This window comes from Plecotus auritus (assembly GCF_963455305.1).
Source record: "Plecotus auritus genome assembly, chromosome: 4".
Lineage (NCBI taxonomy): Eukaryota > Metazoa > Chordata > Mammalia > Chiroptera > Vespertilionidae > Plecotus > Plecotus auritus.
Window position 1 is genome coordinate 154,396,649 of NC_137775.1, and position 14,413 is coordinate 154,411,061.

At 35.2% G+C, this 14,413-nt stretch overlaps 1 protein-coding gene across 1 annotated transcript in view; it reads left to right on the forward strand.

The window, feature by feature from the left end:
• GNAI1 (G protein subunit alpha i1) overlaps positions 1-14,413 on the forward strand; it is an 81,615-nt gene that overhangs the window by 54,251 nt on the left and 12,951 nt on the right. The window contains exons 4-5 of the mRNA XM_080665763.1: positions 11,116-11,273; positions 14,243-14,371. Of these exons, the coding sequence (XP_080521889.1) occupies positions 11,116-11,273; positions 14,243-14,371 (287 nt within the window). The remainder of the gene's footprint in view (positions 1-11,115; positions 11,274-14,242; positions 14,372-14,413) is intronic.

Sequence of the window (14,413 nt, forward strand, 5' to 3'; positions counted from 1 at the left end):
TTTCTTCACTGATATATATTTTTAATAACTGGTGTAACACTTGACCTTCCTAGAAAACATTAACTGAATCTTCAGCTTAATTTTTAATTTTTTTATAAAGTAGATGTATTATTATTGCTATGACTACAGTTTTATAATTCCTTTGTATTTTTATGTATTCAAATGTGTGTATGCCACCTCCCTACTAATAGTATGAAGATTTTTTTGTCTAGAGGCTATTCATACTTAATAGGGAAAAAAATGAATGAAGGCAAACCTTAGAAAATATACATTAGATAAATCTATAAAATCGGTGTGTTTTTTTTTTTTTGTTACCCTAACATTTATTTATAGGTTACTAGGCCATATTAATTTTCTAATCATCTCCTTTTAAACAAAAATCTAAAAGCTTAGTGTAATGAATTAATATTTTCAAGTAGATTTCAAGATTGTTTTTAATAATAATTCATAACTTTCTTCTAAATTGTCATTTCTGAAACAAGACTTTGAACATACCCAGACATTTTTTGCTTTACTTACTGTCCATTGAGTCTGTAACTTTTATCAAATGCTTTTTGAGCTCTTAGTCTTACACAGAAGGGAACCACCTTTAGATAAAAGTCAAGAAGTTACATAAATTGTACTTTACACTAATTCTGATTATGGTAATTTAAAACTTTTATCAAATTCTCATATAGAGTATCCTGCATTCATATCTTACATGTGATTAGAGAGCAGCAAGGTTTTGTGGCCTCCAGGAAGTAATGAAAAGTCAATGCAAGCAGTTGTTATTAAGTCTTTTTATTTCTTATTTTTCTCTCAAAGAATGTTGCCATTTTTTGCCTTTTTAGAAGAAAAAACAATATAACTTGGACTTTGTTTCAGGACTGACTGAGAATAACTGCTCTCACCACTACTTTTGGACTCTAGTTGTACCCTAGTCACGGTTCACCTTCAGCCTGCTCTGTTCATGATAGCTATTGTTAACCACTTCATGCAAATGTGTTCACTCTTCCACTTTGTTTTGATCAGTTCACTCTGTCTTCTGTTGACTTGCTTCTACACAAGCTTACACATAACTGCGTAAGTGTGCTAAGAAATACAGAGATGAATTAAACATGGCCTGGGCATGAGGAAAGGACCTTGGAGCTTGGTAATGAAACATGTGTGAAAATTTTCTAGACAAAAATAGGGAAAGAGCATTTTATAAAATAAGAAACAATATATTCAAAGGGTGAATATATTTCTATTTCTAAAGAATTAATTCCTGAAAGTATTATGGTTGAGTTGAAGGATACCTAGATTTTTAATTTTGATAAGTACCACAGATTTGCTTTTAGAAGAAAAGCAACGTGAATAGTCTTTTCTAGAAATTGTGCATCATTGTCTACCACAGTCTGGCCAATTTAGATACTATCAACCTTTTAATTTTTAGTATCTCATGAGTGAAAAGTATTTCTCTTTTTCTTTTTTAGTTTTTGTTTTCCCGATTTTTAGTGAGGTGAGAAAACTTTTTTTTCTTTCATGCACTCCTCTTAATGTTCTTCATTCAATTCTGTTAAATTACTTGTTCTACTCACATTGTGTCTCTTGAAATATCAAGGATAGTAACCCTTTTTATATTTTGCAAATATTTTTCTCAATATATTTCTTTTTTAAATAGTATTTTTCTTATTACAGAACTCTTAATTTTGTTTTTGCAATTGATTCTGACTTCTATGTTGTGTCTTGTTAGACAGATATTCTTCAACTTAAAATTACTTTAAAACTACTCTTATTTTTCTAGAATGTTCAGTTTTATTTCTTTAGATTTATATCTTCACCCACCTGGAAAGGTGAGATTGTATGATCTAAGTGTATTTTATAATCTGATCATCTCTTGCCTTACAACCATTTATTAAATACTCCATTTCTTAGTGACTTGTAAATGTGACCATTAGCATTAAATTATCTGTGTTTCTGGGCTGCATTCTTTTTCCCCACTGATATATTGTTTTCTTTCCTAGGTCAGTCACTTATTAAGTTTTTTAATTCTATAAGATTATTTCATTATAATAAGATGGAAATAATAATAACATCTACTTCGGAAGGTGGTAAACAGTAATGACATAATGAACATCAAGTGTTTACCACATGCTTTGGTCATAATAGATGCTCAATAGATGTTTGCTGCTGCTATTGTGATTATTTATAATTATTATACCACTATTATTATTCTTGTCAAAATCACATTATTTTAGTCTCTCTTGCTTCATAGGATAGGTATTTGGTAAGTTAAGAGCATGCATCCCATTGTTGTTCTTTTACCAAAATATCAAGGTAATTATGTGTCTCTGAACTTGAGAATCTGCTTCCCCACATCCCTGTTGAGACAAAAGAAACAAAAAGCCTGTTGGTATCTTGTTTAGAATTACATCTTAATATGTAGGTTAATTGGGTGAAAATTGCCTAAAAAGAATGAACATTTTAAGAGATGCAGACTTATTTGCTGTGGTTTGCTTCATATTTGGCAACTAATAGATTTGCAAAGCATATTACACATTAGTTATTTAAAATGAGAGGAAACAAAATTGCTTTTAAGGATGACTTAGAGCAATCAAATTTTGTACCTAATATCCTTTCAAAACTCTCTCAGAATTCGTGTATTCAGTCTCTGGATGATAATGTATTGATAAATTAGATTCTTCTAGTAGTGTGAAGCTAGGGAAGCATTATGTATGGGCATATTAGCATGTCTAAGACACTGCATTGCTTAAACCAGTGGTTGGCAAACTCAGTCAACAGAGCAGCAAACCAAGGCTTGGGAGCTGCATGTGGCTCCTGATCCGCAGTTTGCCGACCACTGGCTTAAACAGTGTGGCTCTAAGTGGCCCATGGACCAGTTTCTCTCCATAAGCACAGGACGAGTACAGAATTAAGAATCAGAATTTAGACAGATTTCTAAGCATTGGTAGAGTAACTAACGTATATATTAACTCTGATAGTTTCAGAAAATGGGTTTATATAGTACTTTGTCATTTAAATTTTATTTTTCTAATAGTGTTAGTTCTGAAATAGTTTGGAAATAAAAACAAATCAAAACACAGACCGGCCTTCATCACAGATAGTTTGACAAGTACTTAAGTCGGAATAACTTGCGCTATAAGGATCTGAAAACCTTGCCTTGAGTTGACTTAAACAAGCCCCCATTCTCCCTAATGCCTCAGCCTGCTCCTGCACAATGGCTACTTCTCTGTTCCTCTAATTTGTAATAATTTCTTTAGTTAGTTTATGTCTGTCTGCCAGGTTTTGCAGATTGCTTTTAAGAAAGGTTATACCAATTTGCCTTCCTAGCAGCAGTTTAGGACAAGACCTTTTCTTAGCACTCTAAGTAGTAAAAATTTATGAGTGTTACACTGAAAAATTACTGGGTAATTTATTAAATTTTCTTTCAATTTCATTTACAGTTTCAATTTTTAGTACAATTTTATAGTTTTATTATCTTTATTGACTATTTCTTAAGGGCTTAAAGCATTTAATTTTTAAAAAATCCTTATTGTTGAAAGTATTACTGATTTGTTTCTCTATGTTAGTGGTCTATTTTATCCCTTATTCATTTTCTTATTGCAGTCTTGGTGTTCCCATTATCTGCTTGTTTGTATGTACATTCGTATTAACCCTTTGCCCACTAATATATAGTATATTCTCTCCCATTTTGCTTGCCTTAATCTATGGTTTTTATTTTTTTAAATCTTTCCTTATTATTTCTTCCATTATGTTTAAATTTAGAAAAATCTTTAAACCAAATATTTACCAAATAGATTTTCATGCTATTTTAAAAGTATTTTAGGGGAGTCAATTTTAACTTTGCTTCTTGTGTTTGGTCTTTAATGCCTCTGAAACTCATTTGGGTATATGTATGGAGTAAGGGTTGACATTACTATTTTCTTCAGATGGCTATCTTAATTATTTATTAATTTTTTTGAACAGTCATATTCTTTCCTACTAATTTACCTTGCTGACCATCAAATAATAAGTTCAGATTTAGGATTCTTTATCCTGTTGAACTACATTAACACCATTGTTATACACATTGCAGGCTTTTCATATCTGATCATTTTAGCCCACTCTCCCCAGTATTTTTCAAAATGTTCCTAGTTATTTCTACTTGTTATTTTTCCAAGGGAGTGTTTGGTTTTGTATTCTGGCTTATGTTTGAAAACTAAGATTATATAGGATTATATTGGTTTTGATTTTGAGAAATATTGATTGATGTATATAGCAAAGGGATATTAACCTTCATTGGAAATGTAATATGTGCCTCCAGCACACTTTTTCTATTTCCCCTAATTCATGGATCGATTATCATATTTCCATATCTCTTTTAGTAAAAGGTTCTATTGTCCATATAAAGAACACTTCAACATTTTTTATTTTATTAACTTGAAAATAAAAATTTATAAGATGCATAAAAGTTGTATTTGAATAACACATTTATTGTAATCTCCCTTTCTGACACAATGAAGCTCATGCTCACTTCACTTGAGTAAGAATTTTTGCCATTGCTGTTTAGTTAAAATTAACTTAGATTATTTTAATTTTAGGCTTTTCACCCCTTTTAAGCAGTGCTCTAGGAAAAAAAGAAAAATGACTTCCTTTCCTGTCATTTTTTTTATTTCCCTTGATTTATTTTATTTAAATAAATCTTTATTGTTCAGATTATTACAGATGTTCCTCTTTTTCTCCCCAATAGCTCCCCTCCACCTGATTCCCCCCCCATGCCCTTACCCCCTGCCACTGTGCTCATCCATAGGTGTAAGATTTTTGTCCAATCTCTTCCCGTACCCCTCACACCCCCTCCTCCCCAAGAATTGTCAGTCCACTCCCTTTCTATGCCCCTGATTCTATTATATTCACCAGTTTATTCTGTTCATCAGATTTTTTTGACTTGATTTTTAGATTCACTTGTTGATAGATAAGTATTTGTTGTTCATAATTTTTATCTTTACCTTTTTCTTCTTCTTAAAGAATACCCTTCAGCATTTCATATATCCTGGTTTGGTGGTGATGAACTCCTTTAGCTTTTTCTTGTCTGTGAAGCTCTTTATCTGACCTTCAATTCTGAATGATAGCTTTGCAGGGTAGAGTAATCTTGGTTGTAGGTTCTTGCTGTTCATCACTTTGAATATTTTTTGCCACTCCCTTCTGGCCTGCATAGTTTCTGTTGAGAAATCAGCTGACAGTCGTATGGGTACTCCATAGTTTCTGTTGAGAAATCAGCTGACAGTCATATGGGTACTCCATAGTTTCTGTTGAGATACCAGCTGACAGTTGTATGGGTAGTCAGAAATTAAGTATACACTGTCTGAAATAAAGAATAATATACAGAAATCCAACAGTAGACTAGAGGACCCCAAGAATCAAAAACAGTTAGTTACCTAGTATGGGTACTCTCTTGTAGGTAACTAACTGTTTTTCTCTTGCTGCTTTCAAGATTCTCTCTTTGTCTTTTGCCCTTGGCATTTTAATTATGATGTGTCTTGGTGTGGTCCTCTTTGGATTCCTTTTGTGTGGGGTTCTCTGCGCTTCCTGGACTTGTAAGTCTATTTCTTTTACCAGGTAGGGAAAGTTTTCGGTCATTATTTCTTGAAATAGGTTTTCAATATCTTGCTCTCTCTCTTCTTCTGGCACCCCCATAATTCTGATATTGGTATGCTTGAAGTTGTCCCAGAGGCTCCTTACACTATCTTCATATTTTTGGATTCTTTTTTCTTTTTGTTTTTCTGGTTGGGTGTTTTTTGCTTTCTCATATTTCAAATCTTTGGTTTGATTCTTGGGGTCCTCTAGTCTACTGTTGGTTTTCTGTATATTATTCTTTATTTCAGACAGTGTATACTTAATTTTTGACTGGTCCTTTTACACTTTTTTGGCATTCTCATTAAGATCCTTGAGGGTCTCACTAAGTTTCTCAGCGATTTCTAGAAGATTCTTGAGTAACCTTATAACTGTGGTTTTGAACTCTATATCCAGTAGTTTGCTTTCCTCCATTTCTTTCATTCGTGACATGTTTCTTTGTCTCTGCATTTTGGCTGCTTACCTGTGTTGATGGAATGGCTTTGTGTGTTAGATGACCTATAGGGCCCAGTGGCTCAGCCTCCCAGTCACCTGAGGTGGACACCCTTGGTGCACCCCTTTGTGGGCTGGGTGCACAGTCTTGTTGTAGTTAAGCCTTGATTGCTGTTGGTACACTGGGAGGAATTGACCTTCAGGCCAATTGGCTGTGAGGATCAGCTGTGTCTATAATGGAAGAACTGCTGTGCTGGAGACACCCTTATGGGGCAGGAGTTGCTTCAGTGGGGCTTTGGTGCTCACTGAGTCTTCCTCTTGACTGTGTCGCTTATGGATGTGAAGAGTTGAAATCTGGTGTCATCTCACACTGACCACTAGGTACACTGGCTCCTGGATCTCCAAATTGCGCAAGTCAGCTCCTGTCTGAGGACACCCAGCAGGAGCTACAGCAAGATCTGCAGATTTCTCCTCTTTGCTTGGGGTTTGGAAGATTTGGAGCTGACCCAGCTGCAGTTCGTTAGGTTAAGCTGTGATAGGGCAGGCCATTCATATGCAAAAGCTCCTGCGCACAGTTTGGGTGGGTTTGTAAATTGGGCGGGGTGGGTCTCAGGGAATCACTAGGTGTGGCAAACAGCGATGGCTGCCAGTCAGCCCTCTCTGCATCCCCGCATTTCCGCGTCCCTGTGTCCCGCGCCCCAGGCGCAGTAAACAATGATTCCTGCGCACACCTCTATGAGAAAGCCACCCTCACTTTCTGACCCCATGCCAGACAGTCCAGCTTCTCCCCGTAGTTAGTCTGGGTCCCCAGAGTCTCGCCGGAAACTGGAGTTCAGAGCAGTCGGGAGCTTGTGTCTCCCTCTTGCTTGAAAAAGACAACTGCGTCCTCAGTTGCCAGCCCTCTCCGCGCGCACCTTCGTACCTCTGCTTTTCCACGGCTCTGTACATCCTACACAGTCTCAGTGCACTTTTCTCTTTCCTTCTAGTTGTAGAACTTCCACTCAGCCAGCTCTCCCGTGGTTCTGGGTGATAGTCGTTTTGTCTTTTAGTTGTAGTTTTGGTGTGGTTGTGAGAGGCAGCACGTACAAGTGTATACCTTATGCTGCCATCTTGGTTTCTCCTTTCCTGTCATTTTTGCTTTGATTACATTTGCATTTTTAGAGAAAAATGTTTTACATTTCTGTATTTCTTATTTAAAGCAATTCTTTCAAGTCTAGGATTGCTACCATGAAATGGTGACCCCATTCAAGTTCTCAGGATTTCCTTAGGGGCACACTAACTCTGATGGAAGCAGTATAGCCGTCTTCACATTGCAGGAGTTGTTATGTGTTACAGAGTTGTGGGGAATTAAATATATGAATAGTTTCCATATGTGCTGTCCAGGATTGTTGGCAAAGTTATTAATGAAATGATTGAGTTCAACTATTAAAACTAAAGATTTCCATGCATAAATATATCAATCATTACATCAGTATATTATAAGACTCTATCATATTTTTTAGTTTGTATTGTAGAAGTACTTTCTGGAATTTTCTACTTAAACTCTTAATCTCATTAATAAATTTGTCTGCTCTATCACAGTAAAGAATCATTTAGCCTGTGTTTAAAAATTGCAACCTCATTCCTCTCCTTTGTTTTAGATAGCTTTGATTATAAAAAGTGTTCTTCTTATGGAATGGAAATCTGGTATCTTCTACCCTAAGAATTCTCCTTTTTCTGCACTGTTTCCAAATACAAAATTGGCTCTTTCTTACCTTTAATGACCCTTACTTAATATGTCAGAGGACAGCCACCATGATCCCTCAAAATCTCTCTTCCCCATCCTGGACAGATTCTTCTGAGTTCTCACAGAGTGGCTGATAGCTTCAAATAAAATGCTCTCGTTCAATAAATGCAGCATGTCAAGTGTTCCCTGACCACCAGGGGGAAATGGGGCCATGTCATGTCTCTTGACACACTAGCATTTTAGTTCTTTTGCTGAGTTATCAAAGCATGCAGTTATATGAACTGGAACTTACAGTTTCTAAACCATCTCATTTTCATTTAGTTCTGAAAACAATAACTTGGCTACATCCAAAGAATTTTCTTGCTACTTACAGTTGCCTGGCAAATAACACTTCTTTTTAACATCACAAATGAGTTCCTGTTAAAAGCTCTACTAACCTGTAGCCCTTCTGACTAAATTCCAGTCTTTACTTCAATAGTCCCTATCCTTTTCCACCCTATGTCACACTGTTTGGGTACACGCTACTCTTGTTTATAAATATTTCTGAGTACCATTAATTTACCCGAATCTTCAGAAACCTCATTCCATGGCAACATAAGATCATTGTCATTATTTTGCTATTTTTAATTTATCCTGTCTTAGGCCATGGCTATTTACTCATTGTTGACTGACTAATATGTTTAATTGGGTGACTAATTATCTGTGGAACTTTAAATAAGTTGTTTAACCTCTCTATGTCTTGAGTTCTTTTTATACAAAACCAAAAAAATATGTAGAATAATTTCTAAAGTACCTTCCTGCTTAAATTTATCACCTCATCTCCAGATAGCTGAATGCCCTGCTAATGACATGGAAATGAATATTCCAGTTATTTTTTCAAGGGAAAGAGACTATTTTACATTTGATGAGGAAGAGACATTTTTGAATGTCACAGAGAGTACAGTTCATAAATATGGCTTCCAAATGTTCTCATGTCTTTTCTTCAGGCTTCTTCCTAGAAAGTGTGAAGAGAATGGGATTTTATAACCCATATTAGAAGATATTGGTCTTTTAAGACATTTTATTGCAATTTAATAAATATGTCATAATGAAAACTCATTTAAAAAGTTCACTAAGTAAAAAGTACTTTTTCTAAAATGGATGGTGAACATTGTTTGATGTTTAATAAAAGTGACCAAATTTAGAAATTTCTCATATATATGTAGGTAATTATTAGGAAAAGTGAATAATTGTTTACTGGAATTAGTGCTAAGAATTAGCACTAATAACTTGAAACCATATTATGTTGGGGTGTATTAAGGATATTGTACATGTGTTACTTGCTTGCATGCATTTCTCTCGTGATTTACTAAAAAGGGAAACATATGCTGACTAATATGTTCCCATGCTGAGAGACTTAATTATTTTTCATGATGGCTCCATCTGAAAATACTTCACAAATTGGCAGCAGAATGAATTTATATTGATAGCTAGTACTCTCTGCTAGTCTGTGTCACCAAACGCTTCTCTTCTGTACACCTTGTCATAATGTGTACCATCACTTTATAAACATCTACTACAGTACTTTGAAAAAAATGCCCATTGAGAAAAGTAGGGATTATCCACCCAGCTAACATCAAGCTACAAGCCTCAGGCTAAGGAGAATCTCTGTGAAGATAGCAGCTTCCCATCTCCCCCATTTTTGATGAACTATGTTAAAACCTAAAGACTAGTGTTGTGTTATCCAACACTGTAACTACAACCCACATGTGGCTATTGAGTGTCTGAAAAGTGTCTAGTCTGAATTGAGATGCGCTGTCTGTATAAAATAAATAGATTTTGAAGACTAGACATATATTTAAAAAAGACTGTGAAATGTCTTGACAGCATGTTGAAGTGATATTTTATATATAGGTTAAATAAAATATATTGACAAGTTAATTTCACCTTTTATCACATTTTGAAATCTATTAGAAAACAGAATTTTATGAGCAGCTCAAGTTAGATTTTTTTTTTTTTTTTTTTGGATTGCACTGGCCTACGGTGCTTGATTCATTATCTGTGGATAAAGAGTAACTGTACCCATTTATAATCTTAGAACCTAAGGAAATTTAGTTAACTTTATATATAGTATTCCTTTATTTAAATTTTTTCCATGTTGTCTTCTATATGCATCATGATTTTTCTATTCCAAAGCTGTCCTTATTTTGTTTCCTGTATCTGCATTAGCAAACACCTGCCCCTACCTCCTGGCCCATTGATTTTAATGTGCAGTGGTCTCCCCTTATCTGTGGGGTTATGTTCCAAGACCCCCAGTGGATACCTGCAATCAGGAATAGTATTGAATCATTTACATGTATTTATATATTTACATTCTATGTTTTTCCTGTATACATACCTGAGATGAAGTTTAACTTATAATTTAGGCACAGTGATTGACACAATAATTAATAATAAAACAGAACAATTATAACAATATACTATAGTAAAAATTATGTGAATGTGGTGTCTCTCTCTACCTCTCAGAAATCTCATGGTACTGCACTCATCCCTCTTGTGATGCTGTGAGATGGTAAAACGCCTACGTGCTGAGATGGAGGGAGGCGAATCGCGTGGGCACTGAGATCTAGCGCTAGGCTACTACTGACCTTCTGGTGGTATTTCAGAAGGAGGATCATCTGCTTCAGGTGATCCTGGATCATGGAGTAATGGCTATGTCAGTGTACGGAGAAGTTTAATATTTTTGGGTCTCAGTTGACCCTGGGTAACTGAAACTGCAGAGAAAAAACTGCAGATAAGGGGGACTACTGTATACACCTTCAAAATCTTCTGAAAGTCTCAGATCATTCTGTGAAATTATTCTTGCTTATTTCCACATTGATTTCTCTCTTCTCTGAACTTAATGTGCTTTTACAAAGAACATCAGAAAGCTAACATTTAATTAAATTCTATTTTAAAATAATCTCTAGCAGTGTTTATGTGTTTCTTAGATTAGACACATTTTGGGGAAGGAGTGGCCAGGCATACATTCTTCTTTTGTTTTCTCAAAATGGATAATCTTCAGTGTACAACAGACTGTCAGTGGAAGGTTGATTACTGTCCCCTCAGGAGCTGTAAGTGTAGTCTTTCTTCCAGCTCCCTCGTGCCTTGATAGCTATCACACAAAAACCCCACAAAACATAGACACATGAGTCAAGATTATGCTCTTTTGGGTGAACCAACTTTTTAAAGTGGTGCTTTAGAGAAATAAAAGTTATGATAACCAATAAAAAACAGAAAGGAAATTCACTGTTGCACTTTTAGTCATCTATGATGCTCCCTTTGTACTTTTTATTTGTAAAGTGTTCTTTTTCCTTTTTTAAAAAATATGGTCTTTGAATGTTCAGGATGATGCACGCCAACTCTTTGTGCTTGCTGGAGCCGCTGAAGAAGGTTTCATGACTACAGAACTTGCCGGAGTTATAAAGAGATTGTGGAAAGACAGTGGTGTGCAAGCCTGTTTCAACAGATCCCGAGAGTACCAGCTGAATGATTCTGCAGCATAGTAAGTAATCATAACTTCCGAAGTAAACTGTCCTGAGTAATTACTTGCAAATTAAGTATACCTCCAAGTCAGTTTTATTGCAGAATTGGCTAACACATTCGTGTAAAACTCAGGATACTCAGAATGACAATGTGTGAAAACTTTCTGTCTTTTGTGTGTGTTGTAGATAGCAATATTGTTATTTCCTTTGTGTTTAAAAGTGTTTCAAAAGACTCATGCTTATGTAACTCAAATTGAAACATGTAGAATGGGACGGTTTCCAGTATATTTCCAAGAAAGTAATTGGAACTTCCCGAAGCTTATTCTCAATGTGGGTGTATCTCTAGTTTGCCTGAGACTAGCCAAAGGGGAGGGTGACTTATTTGGCTTTTTTCCATTATCCTAATAGTGCCTGAGAACAGTGACTTGTCCAGTGTCAGGCAGCTGAATGACATGCACCCCTTTGAAGGGGCGCATGGTGATTCCAAGACAGCTTCTCTCTGAGTAATCGCTCTGCGCTTGAAAATTGTCCTTGTATGTGCCCTGTTGCATTAGACATTGCTTACAGATATCCAAGTCCGTTTTTTGAAGAAAAGTCTGCCCTGATTTTCCAGATGGTGGCCCAGAAAGTTTGTAAAGCAAGTTGTGATAAGAGCTAATCGGGGAGCATTCTGCTTGGTGATCTACAGAGAATAAAAAGTCAAGTATTTGTTTCCATAATTGGCACACATACTCAGCAATGTCAGATATGATATGAGTAACATTAATTGGCCTTAAAACTGTGCTGTGCACTCTTCTTTACTTTCCAAGTTTCTTCCATTTTTTTTTTTTTTTTGACAGAGCTAGGGGCTCTGAGGGACACAGTGAGGTTAGATTGAAGGTGACTGGCCATCTAACCAGAGTCTAGATAAGCGGTCGCCAACATTTCAGACCTCACGGATCACCTGTGGTCCGTGGACCACCGGTTGCCGACCGCTCGTTTGCCACAGTGAAAAGCATGGCTAGGCTTATTGTATAGCATATCATTTATTGCACTTCAGAGTATTTAGTGTGTGTTACATGAATGATTTAGTGTGAATGAATAAATGATACATGTTACTGTGTAACCCTTAGCATTTTTATAACACTATATTTCTTACTCTGTATTTTAAATATTTTACAAGTATGTAAACCATATATATTATTACATATGTAGCTTATATATATGTATATGTATATGTATATACATATATATATATATATATATGACATTTCTTACTGAATATGTAGCCCATCTCTCCAACTGGTATCACTTCTACTAGGAAATAAATATTCCTTGACTCAGTGAGTAGCTTGCCTCCCTGTTTTATGTAGTCATATTATGATATATTTTCTTTCCTAGCACTCACAGATTTACATTTATTTTGAATTCACTTAATTTCTACTTGTATTGAGAGTATTTGATTATTTTCTCTCTCTGCCACTACACTGGCAATGCAGCAAAGTCTGTTTTTTCCCTGCATTCTATCTTCTATGAAATATAAATGTGCATTATTTTTAGACTATTAGAATTATAGTAGTTTTAAGCAAGTAAATGTATTTATGAGTAATCAGAGCACATTTTAAATAAGAGTAGCTTTGTATTTTATAGGCACAGTAAAATTTTGCCACGGCCTGTTTGGTTTGTTTATTGAATCAGATTATTATTTACAATAAGGTATAACATTATGTATGTGAAATTAAAAACAGATAAAGTACTGGGGGATTATTACCAATACAATAAAAGATAACAAGATTCTTTTAAATTAAGTAAATACAATACGGATAACTCAAGCTATTATATCTCTGTGTATTCTTGTATGTCAACACCAGATACATGTACCTAAATGTCTAAAACATTTTTGGTCACTAATTCAGTGTTTGGATTGTTTTCCAGCTTCTTCTGCAACAAGTCAAGTATTTATTGAGTTCTTTTGTTTGCAAGACCCATTCTCAATAGCTAAGGAACAGTTTCAGAGGATAACATCAAAGTTGAAATAGTTGGTGCCTCCTGTACCTGAACTTATTTTCTAAGTTATCCTTCACATTCTGCCCTAATTATTGCTGAGCACTGCAGGGACACTCTCCACGTTCAGCTGACTGAAGGATTAATCCCAGATCCTCAATTTAGGTTGTGCATGGCCTATTAGCAACTTTACTTTCTGAGAAACCAGACCCTGCCTCCATACTGTTGTACTGCTTGTCCTGATATGAATGACATTTCCTTTTTTCTGTCCCATCGTTCAGATTTCTAGCTATATGCCTCACTATCCTTGAATCCTTCTTTAACTACTCAGGTTCACATTAATCTCTGCATACACGGACTTTCTGTAACATCATGGACTATACCATATAATTTGACACAAATTATACAAAATAATTGCATTGTATGACACCACCACATTTTGATATCACAATGTATTTGGCATTATTGACCAAGAGTGTTGATTGAGTGGTTAAAATCAGCAAGAAATAAGATTTGAAAATTGATTTAGAAAGCCAGTAAAATTCAGAGTAAAGTGTCACATGTAGTGTTTTTCTGTGTGTAACTGAAGGCTGGTTGAAAGAGAACAACATCGAATTCTGCTTTTGGCCAAAGGTTTTCTCACTATCTTCTTAAAAACTAACTTCCTAAATCTCAACAAAAGAATAACATCTGGAACTTAAACAGTGCTGCCTCAAAAAAAAAAAAAAAAATGAAGTAAAGAATTTTAAGAAACAAACACACGGTGTGCAGTTATTCTGGGTGATTTTTAAGAAGTTATTACTAGCCTGTTTTCTTTCTCACCAAGAATTACTAAATACTGTCCTTCAGAAACAAAGTATATAACATTTAAAAAAACGGTAGAAGAGTTTTGTGGCTGGAAAAGTATAAACACTTTGATTTCAGTGGGAGTTGTGTAAGACAGAAACTTAAACATCTTTCTTGGCCATATTAACTATTAGCATGTTGTTTTATTGTTTATTTTCAGCTACTTGAATGACTTGGACAGAATAGCACAGCCAAATTACATTCCAACTCAACAAGATGTCCTCAGAACTCGAGTGAAAACTACAGGAATTGTTGAAACCCATTTTACTTTCAAAGATCTTCACTTTAAGTGAGTAGCTTCAAATCATGTTTTATAAATTAAGGGATAAAA